Source organism: Girardinichthys multiradiatus, chromosome 12 (genome assembly GCF_021462225.1).
Source record: "Girardinichthys multiradiatus isolate DD_20200921_A chromosome 12, DD_fGirMul_XY1, whole genome shotgun sequence".
In the NCBI taxonomy this organism is placed as follows: Eukaryota; Metazoa; Chordata; class Actinopteri; order Cyprinodontiformes; family Goodeidae; genus Girardinichthys; species Girardinichthys multiradiatus.
In genome coordinates, this window is record NC_061805.1 from 25,053,324 (window position 1) to 25,077,097 (window position 23,774).

Below are 23,774 nucleotides of genomic sequence, written 5' to 3' on the forward strand. Positions count from 1 at the left end.
GGACCGGGACCTGGTGGACCGCTTTGTGGCATGGTGTGGAAACAATCATCTCATCTTGAATGTGAATAAAACAAAGGAGATGATTGTAGATTTTAAGCGAAACAGGAATTTCTCAAACACTATTTCCATCTACAACAACATTTAATTTCCCTTTGGGATTAATGAAGTATTTTTGAATTTATATTGAATTGAATACTTAGTAGGTCCAAGTTGGCAATAGATGATGAAACTATATTTTAGAAGTTTTTACAACCCTCGTTTTGTATGACTTTAAGGAATAAATAATAGCCATTATCTCCACACCTCTTGTCCCTCTGCATTATGTTAAATTTACTTGGACATGGTTTCCATTACTTTGATTCCCATTTTTACATTTGTATGTTCTCCTTTTCAACCCTCCTGCTTTTTAAATAACAATAGTATTAATTTGGCTTTATTTTACTCATTTTACTTTATTCGTGTCATAGCTTAAACAGTTGGGTTTTTTTTTTGGTACTTGGAACAAACAGTTACCATTGTCTTCCTGTCAGTTCTGTCTCTGTGATTCTTGTCATTAGTCGTCTGGGTAACAAAGGATTGTGGCAGTCCGTCGCTATGTTATTAAATAGAGAGCCATTTGTATCAGACAGTGGAGACCATCAGAGAGATGGAAGGGGAGAGGGAGATCGAAAAAGCCAGTTTGTAAATGGGAACTGTTGCATTGTGAAGGGGGTCATTTTCTGTGGTACTTCCACCACAAACGAAACCTAAACACTTCCACAATAAATTCAAGTGTTGCTATGGCAACTCAAAAATGCAGCAAGCCCCTGAAGTGTGGTAAGATGAAGCTCCAGTCAAAATATGCTTCCCAGGATGCAGTTTGCACGTGTTATTTCTACAGCCGCATAATTTAACGGCATTCTCATTTATTGTCAACTGTTTGTTTCTAAATCTGAATAAATCCTTTCCGTTTCCTACCGTTTGTATCAATTTGATAGAATTTATTATGCTTAGGAAATCGCTGCTTCTTATAAATTGGCTCGCAGAAAAAAAAATCTGTTGTTTACTCGAAGGAAAAGTAGTTGACTGTGACTTGTCACTGCTTTCACTTCTGTAATGGATGTTGTTTCTGACGAGCTTGGAATTAAAGTGTCTTGCAAAAAGCATTTATAGCCCTTGAACTGATTCACATTTGTTCATGTTAAGAACACAATATTTAAAGCATTTTATTAGGATTTTTCTGTGATAGACCCACACAAAATACTGCATGACTGCGTTATTAAAGGACAAGGATGCATAGTTTTAAGAAATTTTCAGAAAGAAAATTGAGAGGTGTGTGTTTGTGTATATATATATATATATATACATACTATTGAAAACAACTATTGAAAAAAATATAATTAGTTCTTTTGATCAGCATTAAAACCAGACTTATTTCAGTTAAGGTAAAATCAATGCAATTATTGAATTTTAAGAAGAGTCTTGAACTTGACATTTTTGCTTTCTCCAATGTAGGATGTAATAGAAAAATAAACAAACATTAAGAAATTTTGTTACCTTAAACAGTCTTAGGAAAAATCAAAACTTGAAATAAATGGAAAAACAAATCTTTAAAATATCTAAACTGAATTACAAAATAATATTTTCTAATTAAATTACACAAATTTACTAAACATACTTCCCCACATTTTTGTGTAACAAGGTATTAGAAGAACCTACGCATGTATGTGTTTAGATTTTGATAAAATATAGTCAATTTCTATATTAGCTTCTCCTGGGTCGCTCCTCAACACAACCCAACTTTCTGGTGGTTTGGAAAGATTTGTTGTGTGGTTAACATTTTGTTTTTGATCTGTGTAAATGCACAGTGCTCCCAATACAAATGAGCCGACTACATTTATTTTTTGCTAAATGCTGTGGCTGCTGCTTTTATCACCCATGCTGGTCATTCCACCCTTTTGTGCCTTCGCGGTTTTGATCATTACATCATTGCAGCTGGGTTCAGCCCATAAAAGAGGCAGAAATGTGCATCAGATGGGACACATTACAAAATAAGAACATGCATGTAAAGCAAAAATAAAAGTTGTTTTTTAGGTAAATATATTGTATATTTTATATATATTTTTGTTGTCTTTCGGAACCTAAATTAATGTGAATAATTAATTGGATTAATTGCACAGCCCTAATTTAACCCCTCCAGAGTCAAAATTTAGTAAAGCCAGCATTTTCTGCAATTACAAGTATTTTATAGTATGTCTCTACCAGTTATGCACATCAGGAAACTGAAGTTTTTGCCCATTGTTCTTGGCCCATTTGCTCAAGCTCCATCAGGTTAGTCAGAGAGGTTCTGTTAACATTTTCATTTAAGGGTGGTCTTTAAATGGAAATTTAAAATGTTAAGAATTTCATCTGTTGTGCTCTCCCAGGTGTTGGTTTTGTATTATTTTTAGACCTGAAACCAAAATTTATGTTTATGTTGAACAAGCTCTCCGAAATAATTAGGCAACAACAGATATCATCTTTTACCTATATGTTAATTTAATAAGTTTATTATGCATGCTTTGCCTTAGACATATAGATCACAATAGTTTATCGTTTTGCCAGACAAAAAGCAGCTTGGATCAAAATTGTTATTAGATATTAAACATCAGCCATCAGAACATGTCGCTGACAATGTTCAGTGAGCAACAGAGCCTCAAACAAGTGGTCTTTTGTTCCAGGTCGCTTTTAGTGTTTATGTGAAATTTTACACATTGACTCACAAATAGACAAGTACAGACTCAATCTGAACTGTATTTTTCTGACTATTGTGGATGTTTTTGTACAATTCTTGCATTCACACAAATATTAATGGCCTTTGTTTTTATATTTTTTTGTAGCTGGAAAGCATTGATTTTTATCATTGAACTGTGTACAAGTTCTGTCTGCTTTTCCTTTTTCCATGCTTGCGGTTATAAGCTAAAAATAGTGTAATAAAGTATTAGCTATTGAAATAAATGCCCTTGTTTCTGATGTTGAGTACAGTTCCTCTTGTACCACAGTTTAAATTGTATGTGAACCATCCCATGTTTGTGAACTCCATATTATCTGTAGTTTTTCCCTTCTTTTCTGGACCATTTCCTTGAATGGCAAAGATTTGCTGCTTTTTCTGCATCCATTGCTGTTAGCAGCTTCTCATTTACCTGCTTTCCTGTATGGAATTCAGGAAACTGCTAAATGAGCAGTACTGTGCTTTTAATTAACTTACAGTCCTAGGGTGCAGTTAGAAAAAGAAATGACATCAAACATACACCAGAAACTCAAATGTTTGTGTAAAATGTATTTTTTTGTGTTGCAGACTTTTTTGCTAATGTTCTTTTGAACATATAATGGGTCCATGTTGGCTCTAGTAGTTCCAAAAAAACACAAAGACTCTTAACCAACAGTGACTTACCATTGGGTTGTCTTTTATATGTAACAAATTTATTTACACTTTTCAGTAATCCTAATTATTTTTTCGTACTACTCTTTTGTCAACATCAGTTTTCAAGGCTAGTTTTTATTTCCTCTTTTGACAAACTTTATATCATTATTTCTATCAAATCATTTTATTATCAGCATAGGAAAATTTTTAAGGTTTGGTTAAGCTAAAAATCTTATTATTTGTTGATAAATAAATTAATCAATTTTTCCAAACAGCACCAGGTTAAAGTGAGTCATCTCTAGTCCCTGGAATATACAAATGCTCCCAGGTTTTTCCGTCCATCTGTACCTACCTCCCTCCCTCCTAAGACGTTCATTGACCAGAATTGTGATAGGTTACTTTCAGCATATTCTGGGTCTGCCCCACAGCCTCCTGCCAGTGGGTCAAACATGGAAGAAGGTGGGCAAGATCCTTATCATATGCCAAAACCACCCCAGCTAATTCCGTTCCCCCACACGGTAGAATATCGGGCCGAGGCAATTCAACATGTTGAATATATTTGAGGTCGGAGTGGTCCCGACGTCACTCAGAGAACACTAGATCACTCTTAACACACCACACACGGCAGGAATATCTCAAAATATTATCTTAAGCACCACATTACTGCAGATGTGGCCCCTTTCCATATATCTGTGTCCTGCTTCTTCCTACCCAAAGATGCCAGTAGACCCACACCATTTGTGAAGAGCAAAGATGGGATCCAAAGCTTCACAAACCAGACCCTTCTCTTCATCATGTCCAAGAACACCGCCAAAAGGATCGGTGATGAGGGGCAGCCCAGGGGCAGTCCAACCTGTGCCGGGAAGCAGCTCAACCTTGTGCCAAGAATGACACAGGATTTTCTTTTGTTAACATAGGACCAGGTAGCCTTTAAAAGCATCCAAGGTACGATGGTTCCATTACTAGATTTAATTGACCACAGTTATTTAACATAAGGCACACAGCACAGATAGCAGGTACCCATCCCATCTTGCTGCCATCAGAATAATTTTCATTATCTAAAGCATTTATACCCACCACCTTCCTCACAAACGGCCATAGAGCACATAGACATTTATCATGAGGGAAAAGCACATTTTTTATGTATAAATTGGACCTTGTTGATGTGTGATAGATTGATGAAAGACAAATGGATATAGAAGCTGAATTTGAAGATCAAAAGTGGAAGAAAGAATAACTAAACCAGATTTTCATGATTTAATTTTTGGATGTTGATAAGCTCTTGTTGGGACCTACAGCCATGGATTTCAACATTAAACTCCGGTACGGACTTTTCTGGAACTTTCAAAATAAAGTGCATTAACCTTCTTCCGGCACAGCCAGGAAACGGGATAACTGCGGACTTCCTGTGACGCCACTACCCAAATAAAAACACAGCTGTTGCTACATCCGCCCTCTTCCACTCGGCCTTCTAGAGGGACCGAACAGGGGGGCCAAAGCGCACTGTTGTCTCTTTGCTGGCAAACAGACATAAACTCTTCAACTGGATCCAAGGATGTCATACGATCATCGATCATATGCAAAGTTAAGTACGAATGAAATACTGTCCGTGTATCCGGTATTTTCATTCATGAACGGGGGTACAATCATTGCTCGACTGTCTCTCCGAGCCCTGTAGGAGCAACCGGTGTTCGAGAGAAACTCCTGCAAAGACGCGGTCTCCCAGTCTGGAAGGAAGACAGCAGAGACCGCAGCTGACAGGACGGGCCGCCCAGCTACAGTTCCGGAGGTAACCCTTTTGTTCAGAGCGAACGCACCTTCAACCCCCCGCGAAGCTACCGAGCTAAACGCTTGTTGACTTCTTCAAACTTCGCCCTTGGACAACGTTTCCTCACCACGGTTCATGAGGTTAAGTGTTTTGGCCAGATTAACAGTTAGGATGAAATGATCTAAACGTTTTTCGTTTTATGAAGTTTTGTTTGTGGGAAACTCGGCTACCGTGGTGCTAGCAGGCTATCTGCAGCACACCTGCCCTGTTTTGTGTACTTTGTATGTGTTTAAAGTTAAGACAAACTTTACTTGAAGGGTGATTTTAAACAGAACATTGATCATAACGCGCCGTCAGCGCTTATGCATTTTAACCCTTTTATTAACTCTGGTATTTTAAAGGTATGTGTTTGTTTCTGGTGCTAAGCTATCAGCTTCTTTTGTTAGCTCAAGTGCTAACCGGTAAGAAGACGTGTTTGCTACTAAAGAGTATTTAACAGGAAGGTTGTTAGTTTTCAAGCTAGTGAATAATAGTCCCTGAACATCATTTTACTAAATTTGATAACTAAGTAAACACCATTAAGCCCCATTTCTCTAGAAAGATTTGGCTCTTTTCCAAAATACTCCCTTAATAATATTTCTTTAAATATTATTTTAATAAGTAAAGGCAGCTAATTAGACACGTTGAGAAATGGTCATCCAGAAGGTTGGCTAAATTGGTTCCAAGACTAACTTAACTTCACTTCCAGATTCTTCAAGATAATCCTTGGTTCTCAAACATAAACATTGCATGGTAATGTTGCATCACTCTTTTGATCATGGTTTTCAATCATCTTTAATCAACTTGTTTATATTGTACATAGCCCATTAATCTTCCTTATTCTTTAATTCTGCTTGGTAGTTAGTTGGATTGTTTTAGCATAGTAAAGAGTTTGCTGATTGAAATATGTTTGACTTTGAGTTGACTTATTTTTGTTAATAAATTCTTGTATTTTAAGAAATTGTGTGAATTCATTCCATGTGTGTGCAGAGTTTATGCTGTTCAATAATGTCAGAGCTCGTCTCACACCTTTCTATTTTGTCCTAATACCATCGCCTTACTGGGCTGGTATTCACAGGACAACCCTTAACAGACCAAAATATTATTTGATAAAATATTAATATTAAATAATATTCTTAGATTCATAATCACAACACTGTTACATCAGTCACCTTTCATTTGGCTCCATAGGATAAAACCATTAAGCATATGCATAGTCTGCTTCCCCCCCACATCTCAAAAGCACCTTCTGTCTCTTGAACCTCTTTTCTGCTCTCAATTGATATCTTCCCTATGCAGCTGGCAGACAGTATCCTTATGATGCACCACACTTGGCATATATTTCCACGGGTCATTGAGCAGAGAGCAAAACAGGCTCTTCACATGATTGATGAGGAAATGGGATTTTAATTCAGTTACTGAGCCGTCACCCTGTAGCCATATCTGCATGTCAGCCTTCCACATTTGAAAACCAGCTTTGCTGAAAACAATGGAAGACTGAGAAAGGATTTTTCACTAATCTGACAAACTTTTTGTGGTGATGAACTTGGAGATTGCTTTTCCCATATTAAAAACCCTTTCTTTGCTCTTTTTTACAAGATTTTTTCGTAATTGAAAAGAAAAATTTGTCTCTGGTTCTTACAAACTGTTAGTCTATAATGTTTTTTCAAACAATATAGTTTAATAAAAATAGCTTTAAATCAAAATCGACCTGGAGTATGATTCATTTTAGGTTTAAGTATTTATAGTTGTAATGTGATTCTATAATGAATGATTTACTCGAATTGGAGCCCAATGTTTTCCACACAAGTATTTCAGCAAATATACACAATCTTCTCCTAGCCCTCTATAAACTAACATTTCTTTTAGCTGTTGTCTGTTCTGTCTTAAATGTGCTTTATTTTTTAAATTTTTAGCAAATTGTGTCCCACAGTTTATTCGTTAAACTTCCACAGAATTACAGGTCCTTCTCAAAATATTAGCATATTGTGATAAAGTTCATTATTTTCCATAATGTAATGATGAAAATTTAACATATATTTTAGATTCATTGCACACTAACTGAAATATTTCAGGTCTTTATTGTCTTAATACGGATGATTTTGGCATACAGCTCATGAAAACCCAAAATTCCTATCTCACAAAATTAGCATATCATTAAAAGGGTCTCTAAACGAGCTATGAACCTAATCATCTGAATCAACGAGTTAACTCTAAACACCTGCAAAAGATTCCTGAGGCCTTTAAAACTCCCAGCCTGGTTCATCACTCAAAACCCCAATCATGGGTAAGACTGCCGACCTGACTGCTGTCCAGAAGGCCACTATTGACACCCTCAAGCAAGAGGGTAAGACACAGAAAGAAATTTCTGAACGAATAGGCTGTTCCCAGAGTGCTGTATCAAGGCACCTCAGTGGGAAGTCTGTGGGAAGGAAAAAGTGTGGCAGAAAACGCTGCACAACGAGAAGAGGTGACCGGACCCTGAGGAAGATTGTGGAGAAGGGCCGATTCCAGACCTTGGGGGACCTGCAGAACCAGTGGACTGAGTCTGGAGTAGAAACATCCAGAGCCACCGTGCACAGGCGTGTGCAGGAAATGGGCTACAGGTGCCGCATTCCCCAGGTCAAGCCACTTTTGAACCAGAAACAGCGGCAGAAGCGCCTGACCTGGGCTACAGAGAAGCAGCACTGGACTGTTGCTCAGTGGTCCAAAGTACTTTTTTCGGATGAAAGCAAATTCTGCATGTCATTCAGAAATCAAGGTGCCAGAGTCTGGAGGAAGACTGGGGAGAAGGAAATGCCAAAATGCCAGAAGTCCAGTGTCAAGTACCCACAGTCAGTGATGGTCTGGGGTGCCGTGTCAGCTGCTGGTGTTGGTCCACTGTGTTTTATCAAGGGCAGGGTCAATGCAGCTAGCTATCAGGAGATTTTGGAGCACTTCATGCTTCCATCTGCTGAAAAGCTTTATGGAGATGAAGATTTCATTTTTCAGCACGACCTGGCACCTGCTCACAGTGCCAAAACCACTGGTAAATGGTTTACTGACCATGGTATCACTGTGCTCAATTGGCCTGCCAACTCTCCTGACCTGAACCCCATAGAGAATCTGTGGGATATTGTGAAGAGAAAGTTGAGAGACTCAAGACCCAACACTCTGGATGAGTTTAAGGCCGCTATCGAAGCATCCTGGGCCTCCATAAGACCTCAGCAGTGCCACAGGCTGATTGTCTCCATGCCACGCCGCATTGAAGCAGTCATTTCTGCAAAAGGATTCCCGACCAAATATTGAGTGCATAACTGTACATGATTATTTGAAGGTTGACGTTTTTTGTATTAAAAACACTTTTCTTTTATTGGTCAGATGAAATATGCTAATTTTGTGAGATAGGAATTTTGGGTTTTCATGAGCTGTATGCCAAAATCATCTGTATTAAGACAATAAAAGACCTGAAATATTTCAGTTAGTGTGCAATGAATCTAAAATATATGAATGTTAAATTTTCATCATGACATTATGGAAAATAATGAACTTTATCACAATATGCTAATATTTTGAGAAGGACCTGTATATGGAATACTGAAATCCCATAGCTGCCCCTTCTGAATGTATGCTTTTGATAAATTTGGCCATCAGATTCAAAATGGCATTATACCATACATTAAATAAGACATCTGGATTCTGATTACATTACTTCTGCATTTCAGTATATGGGCCCACATTTAAAAAAACATGTTTACTCTTTTTTTCCTCTAGTGGTTATTTATGTATATGGATAACTTAATTTTTGTTTTAAAGATCAATCATTTTCTTTATTGGGGATTATTCTTATCTATGCCAAAATATAAATGTCACTGATGCAGTTTTGTGTGAAACGCATACCATATTGTGGGTTATATTATAGCAGCATGCCGTTTTCAGTCATTTTTGATCAGAGCTTCTTTTGACAGATGCAATGACCTAATTATAATAAATTTAATGTGTTGACTTCTGGTTTGCATGTTTTAGTGACTCCAGTTATGAGTATATAAGATTTACTGTAGTGAATTCTTACAGTAACCTTTAGGAAAAATGTCTTTAAAGAATCATTATTTGTGGGACATACACTCACCGGCCACTTTATTAGGTACACCTTGCTAGTACTGGGTTGGTCCCACTTTTGCCTTCAGAACTGCTTTAATCCTTCGTGGCATAGATTCAACAAGGTACTGGAAACATTCCTCAGAGAGTTTGGTCCATATTGACATGATAGCATCACACAGATGCTGCAGATTTGTTGGCTACACATCCATGATGCGAATCTCCCGTTCAACCCCATCCCAAAGGTGCTCTATTGGATTGAGATCTGGTGACTGTGGAGGCCATTTGAATCCAGTTAACTCATTGTCATGTTCAAGAAACCAGTCTGAGATGATTCATGCTTTATGACATGGCGTGTTATCCTGCTGGAAGTAACCATCAGAAGATGGGTACACTGTGGTCATAAACGGATGGACATGGTCAGCAACAATACTCAGGTAGGGTGTGGTGTTGACATGATGCTCATTGGTTCTAAGGGGCCAAAGTGTGCCAAGAAAATATCCCCCACACCATTACACCACCACCACCAGCCTGAACCGTTGATACAAGGCAGGATGGATCCATGCTTTCATGTTGCTGACGCCAAATTCTGACCCTACCATCCGAATGTCGCAGCAGAAATCGAGACTCATCAGACCAGGCAACGTTTTTCCAACATTTTGTCCAATTTTGGTGAGCCTGTGCGAATTGTAGCCTCAGTTTCCTGTTCTTAGCTGACAGTAGTCAGCACCTGGTGTGGTCTTCTGCTGCTGTAGCCCATTCGCCTCAAGGTTCGACATGTTGTTCATTCAGAGATGCTCTTCTGCATGCCTTGGTTGTAACAATTGGTTGTTTGAGTTACTGTTGCCTTTCTATCAGCTCGAATCAGTCTGGCCATTCTCCTCTGGCATCAACAACCATGCCACGTTCAAAGTCACTTAAATCACCTTTCTTCCCCATTCTGATGCTCGGTTTGAACTGCAGCAGATCGTCTTGACCATATCTACATGCCTAAATGCATTGAGTTGCTGCCATGTGATTAGCTGATTAGAAATTTGCGTTAACGAGCAGTTGGACAGGTGTACCTAATATAAATGTCATTCTCATTATTTGGAAAGTGTTTGTAGTGTTTCCATTGTCAGCTCACCACATTTATTTAAGCTGTAGAGTCATAATAATCTCCTCCTCCCATATCCTGTCTCTCTGTGATGGTTTCCCAGCTTCTCACTAGAAAAGAGATAAAATTAGGCTTTATTGAGAACAACGCATTACAAGATATCTTTGCATGTAGGACACAATGCTCTTTTGTAAAGATTTGTGGGTTTTTTTCTGTAAGGAGGATTTCGTTTTGAGGCTTATTCTTCAATAGTTGACATAGAGAAATAGACATTGTTGTATTTTTTGGACAATAATCTTAATTATATTTCATAACTAAAATCAATATGTTTTTTCCTGCTTTAGGGGAAAATGGTGAAGGGGATGGGAGGAGCTATGGATTTAGTGGCAAGTGCTGGAACTAAGGTGGTGGTCACCATGGAGCACTCGGCTAAGGTGTGTATTCAATTCAGTTTTATTTATATAGCACCAATTCACAACACATGTTGTCTCAAGGCACTTCACAAAAGTCAGGTACATACATTCCAATTAATCCTAATCATTGAACAGTGCAGTCAGATTCAGTTATTTATTCAAATTGGATAAAAAGTTTTTCTATCTAAGGAAACCCAGCAGATTGCATAAAGTCAGTGACTTGCAGCATTCACTCCTCCCAGATGAGCATGTAGAGACAGTGGACAGTCACTGGCGTTGACTTTGCAGCAATCCCTCATACTGAGCATGCATGTAGCGACAGTGGAGAGGAAAAACTCCCTTTTAACAAGAAGAAACCTCCAGCAGAACCAGGCTCAGTGTGAGCAGCCATCTGCCACGACCGACTGGGGCTTAGAGAGAACAGAGCAGAGACACAAAGAGAACAAAGAAACCCTGATCCAGGAGCACTTTCTATGGGAAGGAAAAGTAAATGTTAATGGATGTAGCTCCTTTAGTCGTTTCACCTAGAAAGAAAGAACAGATAAACTCTGAGCCGGTTTTCAAGGTTAGAGTCTGAAAGAGAGCACATAGAGTTTGTTACAGTTAAGCTCAGTCAACCGCCAATATCTAGGAGAGAGAAAGGGTTAAGCACTGAAAGACAGGGCCATGTGGATCATCGGTAGAGGGTGAGCATTAAGTTGTCGCTGACCAAAAGCTCGGACGATTCCCCTCTCCAGAAAGGTGTCACAGGTAGACACAGAGCCAGGCCAGGTGTAGCTTCTTGGAAGAGAAAAGAGAGAACAAGGTTAAAAGCTGAAATAACAGAAAATAATGCAAAATTGGAGAGTAGTGTGAGAATGTAGCAAAGAGGGTGAAAGTGGTCGTTATGTCCTCCAGCAGCCTAAGCCTATAGCAGCATAACTTCACAGATAGTTTCAGTTCAGATTATTTAGTTAAATGGCGCTTATTTACAACAATGTTGTCTCAAGACACCCCACAAAGGGTCCCACTGATGGTCATTGTTATACTAAAAACTACAAGGATTGGGATACCTCCCTTTGTCAGACTGATTATAACCATTGGAAAAGAGAAAGGGTCATACAGGTAGCAGAAATGGAGGGTGTGTTTGCACCTCAACCATAACTGAGCCGGTTTAGGCTAAACCTGACTCCCCCTTACTCTAACCAACAGGGAGGGAGGAAGGCTGCCTCCCTGATAAACTAAGCCACTCTAACTATAAGCTTTATTAAAAAGGAAAGTTTTAAGCCTAGCCTTAAAAGTAGACAGGGTGTCTGCCTCACGGACCAAAACCGGGAGCTGGTTCCACAGGAGAGGAGCCTGATAACTAAAGGATCTGCCTCCCATTCTACTTCTAGAGACTCTAGGAACCACCAGTAAACCTGCAGTCTGTATGTGCAATGTGTGGGTGTGGGCCTATAACTTCCTTTCAATTCACCTCAGTTAAAGATTTAAGAGATGTCCACTTCTTATGGAGATTTCAATGTTGGTGTTTGGAAATTGTGCCCACATCCTTGTTGAAACATGTCTTCCAGGATGTTGGCCTTTTTGTGTTTACTATAACCAATGCCTTGCTCACCAAAAATCACGTTCCAGAGGATTCCAAAAATGCTGTCCTCCATCCACTCTCTGAATTAACAGTTATGAAAAGGTTGTAACACAGAACTAGATTTTGCTTTGGCTAAATAAAACACTTAATAAATGTCAATAAGTTTTTCATAAAGTTCATTCAACAGAAGTTCCCCATCTTAAATTCTCGAATTTCATTTTAATGCAATGTGATACATTAAAATTGTGCTGTCTTTCTTATGTGGAACTTGTTCGAAATCTTTGATGCAGTTAATCATCAGGTTATGATTAACTGGCTGAGGAATTGGATTGGTGTATCAGGATCAAATGATTTATTCCATATTTATCAGACTACTTTTTTTCTGTCGCCATTTTAAATTACAGGTCATATATTACTCCAATATGGAGTAATATGGTGTACCTCAAGATTCTGTGCTCAGCCCCCTATTGTTTCTGTTTTACATGCTATGTTTCGACACATTTTGAGGTGTTTTACAGATATGTCTTGTGTCTTAGTCAGAAGATATTTAGTTAGAAATTTAAGCTTCTCCCAATTTCTAAATTGCATGTCTTACATAGGAGCAACATAAAAACAAGGCTTAATAGAGTATTTTAACTGTAGTGCAGAACTCCTAAGGTTGTAATGCTCTGTTGTACCGCACGTTGGGAGTAAATGTCTTGAAATGTTCTATATAAATACATTTCTACTTACTTACCTTTTCTTTCAAAGTAAAATTAAATTGGCAGTTTCTTTTTCCCATGCCTGCTTCCTTTACCAGCATACTTTGTGTTTGCTTCCTATAATAATGATTGTGACTGTTATGGTCTGTTAAATCTGGTAATAGATTGCCTAATGCCTTTTTATCTGAGAATGCCAGTACATCCTAATGAGGTTTTGCTCAGACGGCATCCCATCTTCATTTGGCTTCAGCTAATTTAAAAACAACTCCAGAATTGGAGTTGGTGCTTTAATTTTTTTGAGAAGAACTGATTAGTAATTAGATGTGATCAAGCTAAAGATAAACTCAGAGATTTCTTTTTTCTTTTCACAAACCTGCAAAAATGCTTTCAAAATGCATATCTTTACTATTAGAAAGTCAAGACTGAAATGCTACAGAAGCCCATCCTTCTGCATTAACAGAAGCATGCTGGGTTTTTTTCTTTGGCTAATGGCACTTTGTCTGGCGCCCAGCTAAAGTCCAGATGGTGCAGCAGGTGAGCGTAAATTTACCACCCTGAAGCCTAATTTCATTCATGACCAGGAAAAAAGGTGGAGCATGGCAGAAATCTGGCTTCTTTTTCTTAAGTGACAAGAAAGGTAAAAACTGTGACAGACATTAAATGTGTTTAGTATATCTCTTATTGGGATGTGCTTGCATAATGAATAAAATCTTGTATTTAGTTGACTGAGCAAAACTTGCTAAATAAATGGTATGGTGTATCTTTATTTATAAGATGCTGCGATTTGCTTTCAGGGAGGAAAACACAAGATATTGGAAAAGTGCAGCCTGCCTTTGACAGGGAAGCAGTGCGTGGATCGAATCATCACAGAAAAGGTGCATTTTGATCTTCATTTGTGTACATTATGTGTGCAAATGTTCCTTAGTCCACTTGAATGGAAGTGAAGAGTCAATGTGCATAATTAGATGAATGAGTCATTAACCATAGACTTGTAATTCTCACTCAAGTTGGAATGGGAATAATTTTAAATTGCTGATGCATAGGAAGTATTTTTGAAAGTTAATTTTCATTGTATAAAAAAAAAAGTCTGTAAACTTTGGGAGTTATGGTGCATGTCGCTGTGATGGTAAAAAAAAAAAAACAGTAACACCTAGAAAGCCTTTTAACGATGCCAGATGTAGTTCATCGCTGGGCCGGAGTTATGCAATTATATTTTTACAGCTGTGCCCTGGACCTGCGTCTTTCATTAATTTAACTTATGACAGATTAACCTTTGTCATCTGTTACAGTATGTGACAGTGCCAAAACGATGGTCAAAACCATGGTGCAATAGTGTTTTTTTCCTTATGTTGGGAAATCTCTTTAGGTTACATTTTAACTAAATCAGCCTTTTGAAACTAAATTGGTCTGAAATGTAATTTAATAGGTAAGTTGAATGTGTATGTTTTCCCCCCAGATAGAATGGTGTAATAGAATCAAAGAACCCAATTACAACATTTGCATTTTTATGTCGAAAATAGGCTTAGGTTCTCTATTCACTTTCATGTTTCAATTTCATATTTTTCCATAGTCACTTCATATGTCTGTAGAAGTCAGAATCCAACCATATGGATGGATGGATGGATGGATGGAAATTGGAATGGACAGATGGTAGGACAAACAGACAGGTAGATGGACAGAAACAGATGGATGAATTGGTTGATGGACGAGTTAATGAAAAAATGGATGAAGGAGGGATAACGAATGAATAGATGAATGTAGGACTAATGGGAATGCATAGCTGGATGGGTTGAAGAATAGATTGATGAATGGACAAACAGATGGGTGAAAAAACTGAATGGACACAGGGAGGGAGAAAAAGATGAATGGACAGATGGAAGAATGGATTGATGAATTGAAACATATATCAATGGATGGATGGAAATAAGGAATAAAGTCTGGTTTTGCCGCAGAGATTCTGTAGCTACTTTTTTTGCACTATTTTTTATAATTCAACAGATGTTTTATAGATGTTTACATGTGAGAATTGTATGGACTTTACTCCCTTTTATTTAGCCACTTATCATGTCCTGTGTGATTGAGAACCAGCATTGTTGTGAAGCATGTGGACGTGGGGAAAAACAGTTCTTAGAAAGAGTTCGGAAGAATGACATTTCTAATGTTGTTAGTTCACTCCTGACAGTAATAAAATTTTAGGTTTGGGTTGTTGGTTTGAGGTTGTAGGCTGAAGATTACAGCCATCAGGCTTTGTAAATAAAAAGGTCTTCCTTTCTGAAGATTTTTTGTCTTACCAGGACATAAGGTTTTTGTTCTGATAATGGGAATAAAGCTACATTTTCTAACATTAATTTAATAATTATGGTTTACGTTAATTGAATCTATATTTCTGACCCTTGGTATAAAATGAATAAACTTGGGATGTAGGTGGTTTGCTAGTGATATACAAAAAGAAGAAACCATAGCTTTGAATACTTAACGTGAAAAACGGTGGTGGAAGCCAGGAGAGATGTTCTTGCATTAAGTAGTGTAGCCCTTGGTGCAGATGTAGTGTTGTGTTCTCTTCAGTCAGTTCTCTTTTCCCCCTGTAATGATTGCCCTCAAAACTTTGTTCACCGAGAGTATGACCTGTCAGGGACAAAGTCTTAAAGTCTGTGTGCCCCCCACCATCCACCCACCAACCCACTCATTCCTTTCTACACGGCTTGTTTCCGTTGTGATCGCGCAGCTTTTCTCAGCAAGCAGTTTTCTGTTAACATTTGGAAAAGGTTAAAACCCTTTATGCTGCATCCAAAGCTCTGCTGCCACCTCCTCATCTTCCTCATTTCAGCCTCTACTGCGTCTTGGTCCTTAAACATTTACCCCTTGAACAGATTCCCAGCTTTTTACTGTCTCGAGCAAAAAATGTTACACTTCATAATTGATTACCTCATTTTCTTCCCTTTCAAAACCTATTTTTCTCCTCTGTTTTTGTTCTTTACTTGCCACCCCCTCCTTTCATTTTCTACTTTGTCTCTTGTGCTTTGAATAAATTTGATCAATGCTTTATTCCCGCTTTATGCACAATAAACTGGCATATTCTGACCTAATGTATGATCATTTTGAAGGCAGTCTTTGACAGTGCCAGTCCCCTCTTTGTAGTCAGTGCTTAGCAAACTGAACTTTCCTGAAATTATGACATGTGGCCGTCAGCTCGTCATCTCCTGAAAAAAACCTAGCCTCAATATAACTGCCAAGAATCTGTCACCTCCAGTTGCTCTTTGTCAATGGCTATGATGAAAAAAATATACATTTAAATGAAGTCAGCAATATAACTAACTACTCTTAGTTTGATTAAGGAGGGATGCAACAAGGCTAGTTTAGTTATTTTATTTTTATATATTACATTATACTTTATATATTAAAGGTCTGGCTGTTGTCTAGTGAAAAAATAATTGAATACAGTGGTTTGCAAAAGTATTCACATCCCTCAACAACAAACTTTAATCAATTTTCTTGGGATTGTATGTGGTATACCAACACAGAGCAGTGCAAATACAAAAAGCATGGCAAACATTAAGCATTAAGACCCCTTTTCTCCGATACCCCTAGATAAAATCCAGTGCAGCTAATTGCTTTCACAGGTCTTGTAATTACTAAAGGGAGTCTACCTATGTGTAAGCAGACTTTAAAAATTTAGAGAGTATGATACAACTGCAAAGCTACCAAGGCTTGGCGGTCCATCTAAACTTACAGGCCAGGCAAAGACAGCATTGATCCGAGAAGCATCAAAGAGGCCTATGTAAACTCTGGTGGAGTTGCAGAGATTAACAGCTCAGGTGGAAGAGTCTGTTAACAGGACAACTATTAGTCATGCTTGATGTAGGATGCTTGATTTAGGTGCTTAATGGCTACTAAAGATTTTAGACTGAGGTGAGTGTTTACCTACCTGAAGGACAGCAACTCTAAACATACAGCCAGAGCTACGGTGAATGGTTTATCAGGGGTCTCTGAATTCAGTGTTCGAGAGCTACTGCAGCTTTTAGATCCATCCCCACTCCATCACACCTGGATCTAATGGTTGAATCACCTCTTCAGCATGTCATCAGGTTTGGCAAAGGCCTGGTAATGAGGTGTGTTGGAACAGGGATGCATCTAAAGGCTGCAACACAGTAGCTGTCAAGGACATTGGAGACCCCTGGTTTAGATCAAAACACATTCATTGATAGAATGGGCAAATGAGTCCAGACCAAAATCCAATGGATATTCTGTTGCTAAACTTGAAAACTACTGTTCATAGACTCTCCCCGTCCAATCTGACTGTAAAGCTGGTAGAGATATACGCCAAAAGACTTGTAGCCTTAGTTGTAGTGAAAAGTATCTTTTTACGTATTGGCTTAGGTTGGCTGAATACATCTATACACCACATTTTTTTAGTACCTTTTGTTGATAACATTGGCTCAGTTAAGTAGGGGTAAAACTAACAAGATTAATCAAGTTTGGGATGAAAGAGTGACCGACACAAAGTAAACAATTTGCATTACAGTGACGGAGCCTTCCTGTGGCTTGTAGCCTCAAAAACTAGCTTTTTTTTGCCTCAAATTTTAGCATGTTCTGCTTCATATTTAATTTTAAGAGAAGATTTTACTGAAAACACACATTTCAAAAAATCTTTAAAAGGAAAAGCTGTGAAAGTAGTTTAGGTATATTTATTTTCACCATAACTTTTTGTCAATGTCCTTTTAATTTAGAGAGGGGCCTGGTACTAATCCTTGACGCTATAGTAATAATTTGTTTGCCTGCCTGTGTTATACACAGTTAATAACTCATTTTGAGAATAATGAGGCTCATAATGCAAATAAGCTTGGAAAATTGCCCAACGTAATACTGGGATTGCTCAGGAGCAAGGGGTCAAAGTATCTCATTTTTCACACCAAGAATTTTTAGGTTAAGCTCTAAAAGCCACAAGATGAAAAAGTCGTGTCGTGTCACTTAGGAGAAGGTTTTATTTATAGTCTCTCTGGTGGAATCCTCTTGTGTGAAAGTGAGGCAATAACTTTGCTCTGCTTCTATCCCTCTTCATGACAACAGAGAAGGGAGAAACAGTTTTATTAGACCAATAAGAAATATTGATGAGTATAAGAAGCTTCCTGAAAGGCTACAGAAGAATATTTATGGTCCATCTCACTGTTTTAATATCAACACCATGTGATTGTTTTAAAGAATAAAATGCTTCCGCAACAACATCTGAAGACTTAGGGTGAGGCTCAGCCTGTGTTTTTTTCATAAGACACCCCAGCAATTAGTGTATTATCTATTGTCTGATGGTGGTATTTTGCAGCTTTTGTTAGAATTGTACAAAGCTTCAACTGTCTGTTCTCTTAATAACAAATAACACTGGTTAGGGCTGCCTTGTTATGGTGATTTACAAGTCTAGAATCATAGACTTCCAGACTTCTCCCTATCAGAGTCGATCCGTCAGTCTGTCCGTCACTCCTTTGGTCCATTGATCATTCCACCTGTCTTTCATCCATTCATCTTTCCATCCTTGTTTTTCTGCTTTCAATCCAGTTGTCTTTTCCTTCTTTTTACTTCCTTTCTTTTTTTATTGCTTGCTTCTGCTTTAAAATTTGACTGAAATGAAAAAATACTATTGAAATATGTGTCCAAAAAAGTGTAAAATTTAACATGAAAGATGTGTCAGTACCATGCATTTTACATGATATTCTTTTCCCAAATGATTTTTTTCAATGAGGACAAAAGAAGGAGACTTTTCAGTATGTGCCTGCAGGCAGACATATGCACAGACAGTGACATGCACAACATATTCTCTCAAACACATCGTCCTCGTTGGCTCCTGATAGCCTGCAGGGATGGTAAATTAAGTGTTGTCCTAGTTATGTTTTGATTGTAGAATCAGGGTGGTGGGAAACCTGTTGCCTCAGGCTGTGTTTCTACTGCTCTTTTTGTGGGTGAATCATTGAATGTTCACATTTCCCTTTATTTTTTTAACCACACATACACTGTTTAAAACATGTTTACTTGGAATTTTTTTATATATGCTTTATGTGGAGTGGGAAAATCCGAGTCTGTTTGCATCCCATTTTTTCCCAATCTCTGAATGGTTAAAATTACTTTTCTTTATTGGGATATAGGTTTAGAAAACAAGGTTCAGGTCTAAATCAAGTTTAATGGCTTTAAAATAACTCAGTCATGATAATAGTTCTAGGAAAATGTAATTGTGCATCAAGACAGTAACACAAATGACAGCAATTATAACTGCAGGGGCCAAATTAAAATTATTTTATAGCTCCACCATGAGTTTTTTGTAAACACATTTCCAAATTTGCTTATTGCATTTGCTGAAATCCGTGGTTGAAATAACCTTTGGCTTAATTGCTGCTGTTGCTTATTGTACATACTCACATTTTATTCCCTAAAAACATTGAGCTTCCTGTTTTAATTGACATTCAGCCCACTTCCAGCCAGACAGCACATCACGTCATCTACCAGCCTCTTAATTAATTACTTTCATCAATCTGGTTAATGATGATGGTGGATTTGAAGACTGTGAAGAAAGGTGACCCAAAGTTTTCAAAACAAAGGCGTACTTTGCAAATGGAGCACAATTTGCACAAAGTGTGATTATTAAAAATGAGGCCAGCAGATAAATTATAAATGTACTGACCCAGACTGTTGTGTAACTGTAGAGTCAAACTGACTTCCCCTGACCTATGATGGCACCTACCGTAACTGCACACCATTGTCATGTTTTTAACCACCACCTCTGGCATATTTTGATGCACCTTTAATCCCCCTTAATCACTTGTGACAAGTGTCACAATTAGAGATGTATGTCAGTGTATGTGTTACCCATAGACCCTTGTTCCTCGTGACATTCCATCTGTCCCACTATATTGAAGTGAGATATTTGCTTTCTGCCCTGTCACTGTGTGAGGTTCTAATGAGCTGAGAGTCCTGACAGGCTTTGCATGGATGTGGCTGAGGCTTAGCCTGTCAGTCCCCACGGAAAAATGCATCAGAACCCAGCTCTGCAGTTTGCCTGACCTGTCTTTAAATTAATTTTATATCGTTTACCAGCGGAGGGAAAATGACATTTCACTAGATTCTTTCTAAACATGTTTATATAAAGTGGACTGTAGGCATAGGTCAGGCTGAGCTCCTCGCAGAAAGACAACTTTGTGTCAATGCTGTGAAACCATGGGATTTTATTCAAACATTTTGAATAAAAATGTATAACTTGAACTTACTTGTTTTATTTAAAACTGAAAACAATTACAATTACTCCTGCTAAAATAATGTAACAGATTGATTAGTTGTAAAAATTTTATTTACAACACTTATTTTTATTTCATTGGATATATTGGGTTTTATATGCAACTGTAGTGCATTTTTTATATTAATGTATTTTAAAATACTTTTGGAACTTGGATTCATTCTCTGAAAGAACTAGTAATGATAGATTATTACTTTTACTGTTGCCGCAAGAAGGTCCTGGGTTTGAATCTCAGCCTTGGGTCTTTTTGCATGAAGTTTGCATGTTCTCCCCATACATGCATGGGTTCTTTCCACCCACTGTTAAAAAACATGACGGTTAGGTCAGTTGAATTCTCTATATTGCCCTTACGTACAGTATGAGTGTCCATGCACAATTGCCTGTCCTGTGTATCTCTGTGTTTCCCTGCGATGGACAGGCGACCTGTCTAGGGTGTACCCCACCTCTTACCTGCCACCTTGCAAGGGGAGTGTGTATAGACAATGAATCAATAGTGCAGGGGTCTGGAGCTGCAATTGGCTCTTTGGACCTTCCACAATGGTTCTTATTAACTTTGGCTAAAGAAAATAAAAAAAACAACTAATGTTTTTAAATATAGATATAACATAAATAATAAAAAACCTTGGTAGGGTCTCCTATGGCAAACAGGCTCTGGGTGACAGGCCAGACAAAGAGTGCCTCAGAAGCCTTTATGAAAATGAAGACAACGAGGCAAAAGACGTTGGAAGTGCAGCGTAGTACGATGGAACCGGGGCCCCACCCTGGAGCCAGGCCTGAGGTTGCAGCTTCTCGATGAGCGCCTGATTGGCCATTCCCAAACGAATGACACAATGTCATCTCCCATACACATGCAGAGGGAACCATGAGGGATTGGTGCTAAGAGGATTAGGTGGTAGTCGAAGGCGGAGGCCTCGACGACCTGATTCCCACGCAGTTAGACAGGGGTCGTGGAATGTCACCTCAATGGGGGAAAGGAGCCCAAGGTGGTGCTGAAGGTTGAGAGATATGGCTAGATATAGTGGGGCTCACCTCCACGCACAGCCTGGGCTCTGGAGCCCAGCTCCTTTAAGAGAGAGGCTGAACTCTCTTCTACTCTGTAGTGAGCCACATAAGAGGCTGGGGTGGTTTTGCTTGTCCCCCCACAGCTCAGACATCTTGTGTTTGGGTTTACACCGATGAATGAGAGGGTGGCAACCCTGCGCTCCCCTGAAAGGAAAGAAAGAAGCAGGAGACCGTCAGACAGATCAGTGTGGCTGCCACGGTAATGCAGACGCTGTGCCGGTATGTTTTGGTAAAGAGAGCTGAGCTGAAAGACGAGGGTCTGTCTACGTTCCTACCCTTACCTATGGTCATTAACTGTAGGTGATAACCGAAATAACGAGATCCCGAAAACAAGCGGCTGAGATAAGCTTCCTCTGCAGGGTGGCCTGGCATTCTATTAGAGATGGGGTGAGGAGCTTGGGCATCTGGGTGTAGAGCCCCGCTGCTCCTTCACATTGTGAGAGGAGTCAGCCGAGGTAGCTTGGGCATCTGTTCTGGAGGCCCCCTGTGTGCCTCCCTCTGGGGGTGTTTCAGGCACGTCCAACCGGGCCCAGCACATGCAGGAGGGACTATTGCCCCTTTTCCACTGGCTTGATTTGGCCAGCCCGGAACACCTCCGCACATTGTGTGTTGCATTTCCATAGACCCGCTTTCGCTCCACTGGAGGGAACACCTCCTGGAGCGATGTGCGGTGAAAACCTTGGCTGGCCATTTGATTGGCTACATCAGCAAACACCTTTTCATTCCTTGCTGCCCCATCCAGCTGTCGCTGAATATTGCAGTCCTATATATATATATATTATAGTCCTATAATATTGCAGAAAAGCTTGCACCTCGTCAAGGTGTGACTTTTCCGGATAACTGTGCGGACTCCCTCATATGTTTCTCTCACTCGCTTGAATGCACGTTTGAAAATGGCAGTTTTTTTTTTTTATGCTGGTCGACTCTTACGGCTGGCTGCGCCCACGGCCAATCAGTGAACAGCTGTTTGTTCATATCACGTACACTGCCAACTCGGCCTCACTTAGCCCTGCTAAGAAGGAGGTACCAAAAAAGTGGGTACCGGTAATGAAATAGCAGTAATGGAAATGGTCGCGAAGCGACTGAGTGGAGCCGAGTTGGGCCAAATCGAGCCAGTGGAAAAGGGGCATATGTGTCTCAACTGGCCTGGGAACGCCTCGGGATTCCCCCAGAGGAGCTGAAAGAGGTGTGTGGGTAGAGGGAAGTCTGGGCATCTCTGCTGAGACCGCTGTCCCTGCAACACCATTCCAGATAATAGATATAGGAACGGATACCGTTCCTATATCTTTAAAAGCTTTGAAAACAAATAAAATAATGATTCTTCGTTTTTTTTTTTTTGCCTTCCATAGGTCATGTAACATTTACAGCTCTAATCAAGTTTTATTTAGCTGGACTGCGGGCAGTTTGGAGTGTAAAGGTTGCAGAGCCCTGTTCTACTGAATTTAGCAATTTATTACTATTGAACTTGAATCACTCTGCAATAATACTAAAGTTTGAAATTTTGAAGGTTATTAAAAATTAAATTAAATAGCTATTTTTTGTCATGTTTAAATTATCAGGAGTACTCCGCACAATTACAGTGCAACTGTTCACTTGTTTGTAGTGGTCCAGATTTAGGGAGTCAAGGGCTCCTCTGTGCCTCTCCTGTATGTGTCAACAATAATTGCAGCCTTTTTGTCATCTCCTGTGTGGATGACACTGAAGTGCTACTTTGGCCTAATGTGTGAACCACTGCTTTTTTTTTTTTTTTTAAGCCTTATTGTACCATTTTTGTGTCAGTTAGATATTTCAGCCCCTTAAATTATTGTCTGTCTGCCTACCTCACTTTATATACTCACTTATGGTTTTGTCATTATTTCCCACCATCAACCATAATCGTTCTAATCATTTTTCTTTCACTACTTTTTGTCCTCATATAATTTGACCATTTCTCTCTTTACTAGGCTGTGTTTGATGTTGATAAGACAAAAGGTCTGACCCTGATTGAAATATGGGAGGGACTGACTCCTGAGGACATCAAGGCGTGCACTGGCACAGATTTTGTGGTGAGTACTGTTCAGTTATCTACAGTACTGTTTTTTTATTTTTGGCTCCCCAGGTAACATTGTGTTAAAAGTCTCAAAATGACAATAAAATGACTTTTATTGAAGTAAGATATTCTTTGACTAAATATTTTAGAAAAACCCAACATTTAATTTGAGTACATTTACGAAGGATGGAAAATATTCATATGTTAAGTGTTCTTAACAAAATCACCTGTAGCAGAAATATTGGAACTCCTGCTGTTAAATCTAAATTACTCTAGACTGTTAAGGGTCAAAAATCCTCTCTCAGATTAACTGGTAAGACTAGTGTGCCTAACTCTTTCATTTAGGTGTGCTGCCACAGCATTTAGG

General features: G+C 38.9%; 1 protein-coding gene across 1 annotated transcript in view; it reads left to right on the top strand.

The window, feature by feature from the left end:
- oxct1a (3-oxoacid CoA transferase 1a) overlaps window positions 1-23,774 on the top strand; it is an 80,042-nt gene that overhangs the window by 50,932 nt on the left and 5,336 nt on the right. Inside the window, exons 14-16 of the mRNA XM_047381147.1 lie at window positions 10,707-10,796; window positions 13,838-13,918; window positions 23,322-23,423. Coding sequence (XP_047237103.1) covers window positions 10,707-10,796; window positions 13,838-13,918; window positions 23,322-23,423 — 273 coding nt within the window. The remainder of the gene's footprint in view (window positions 1-10,706; window positions 10,797-13,837; window positions 13,919-23,321; window positions 23,424-23,774) is intronic.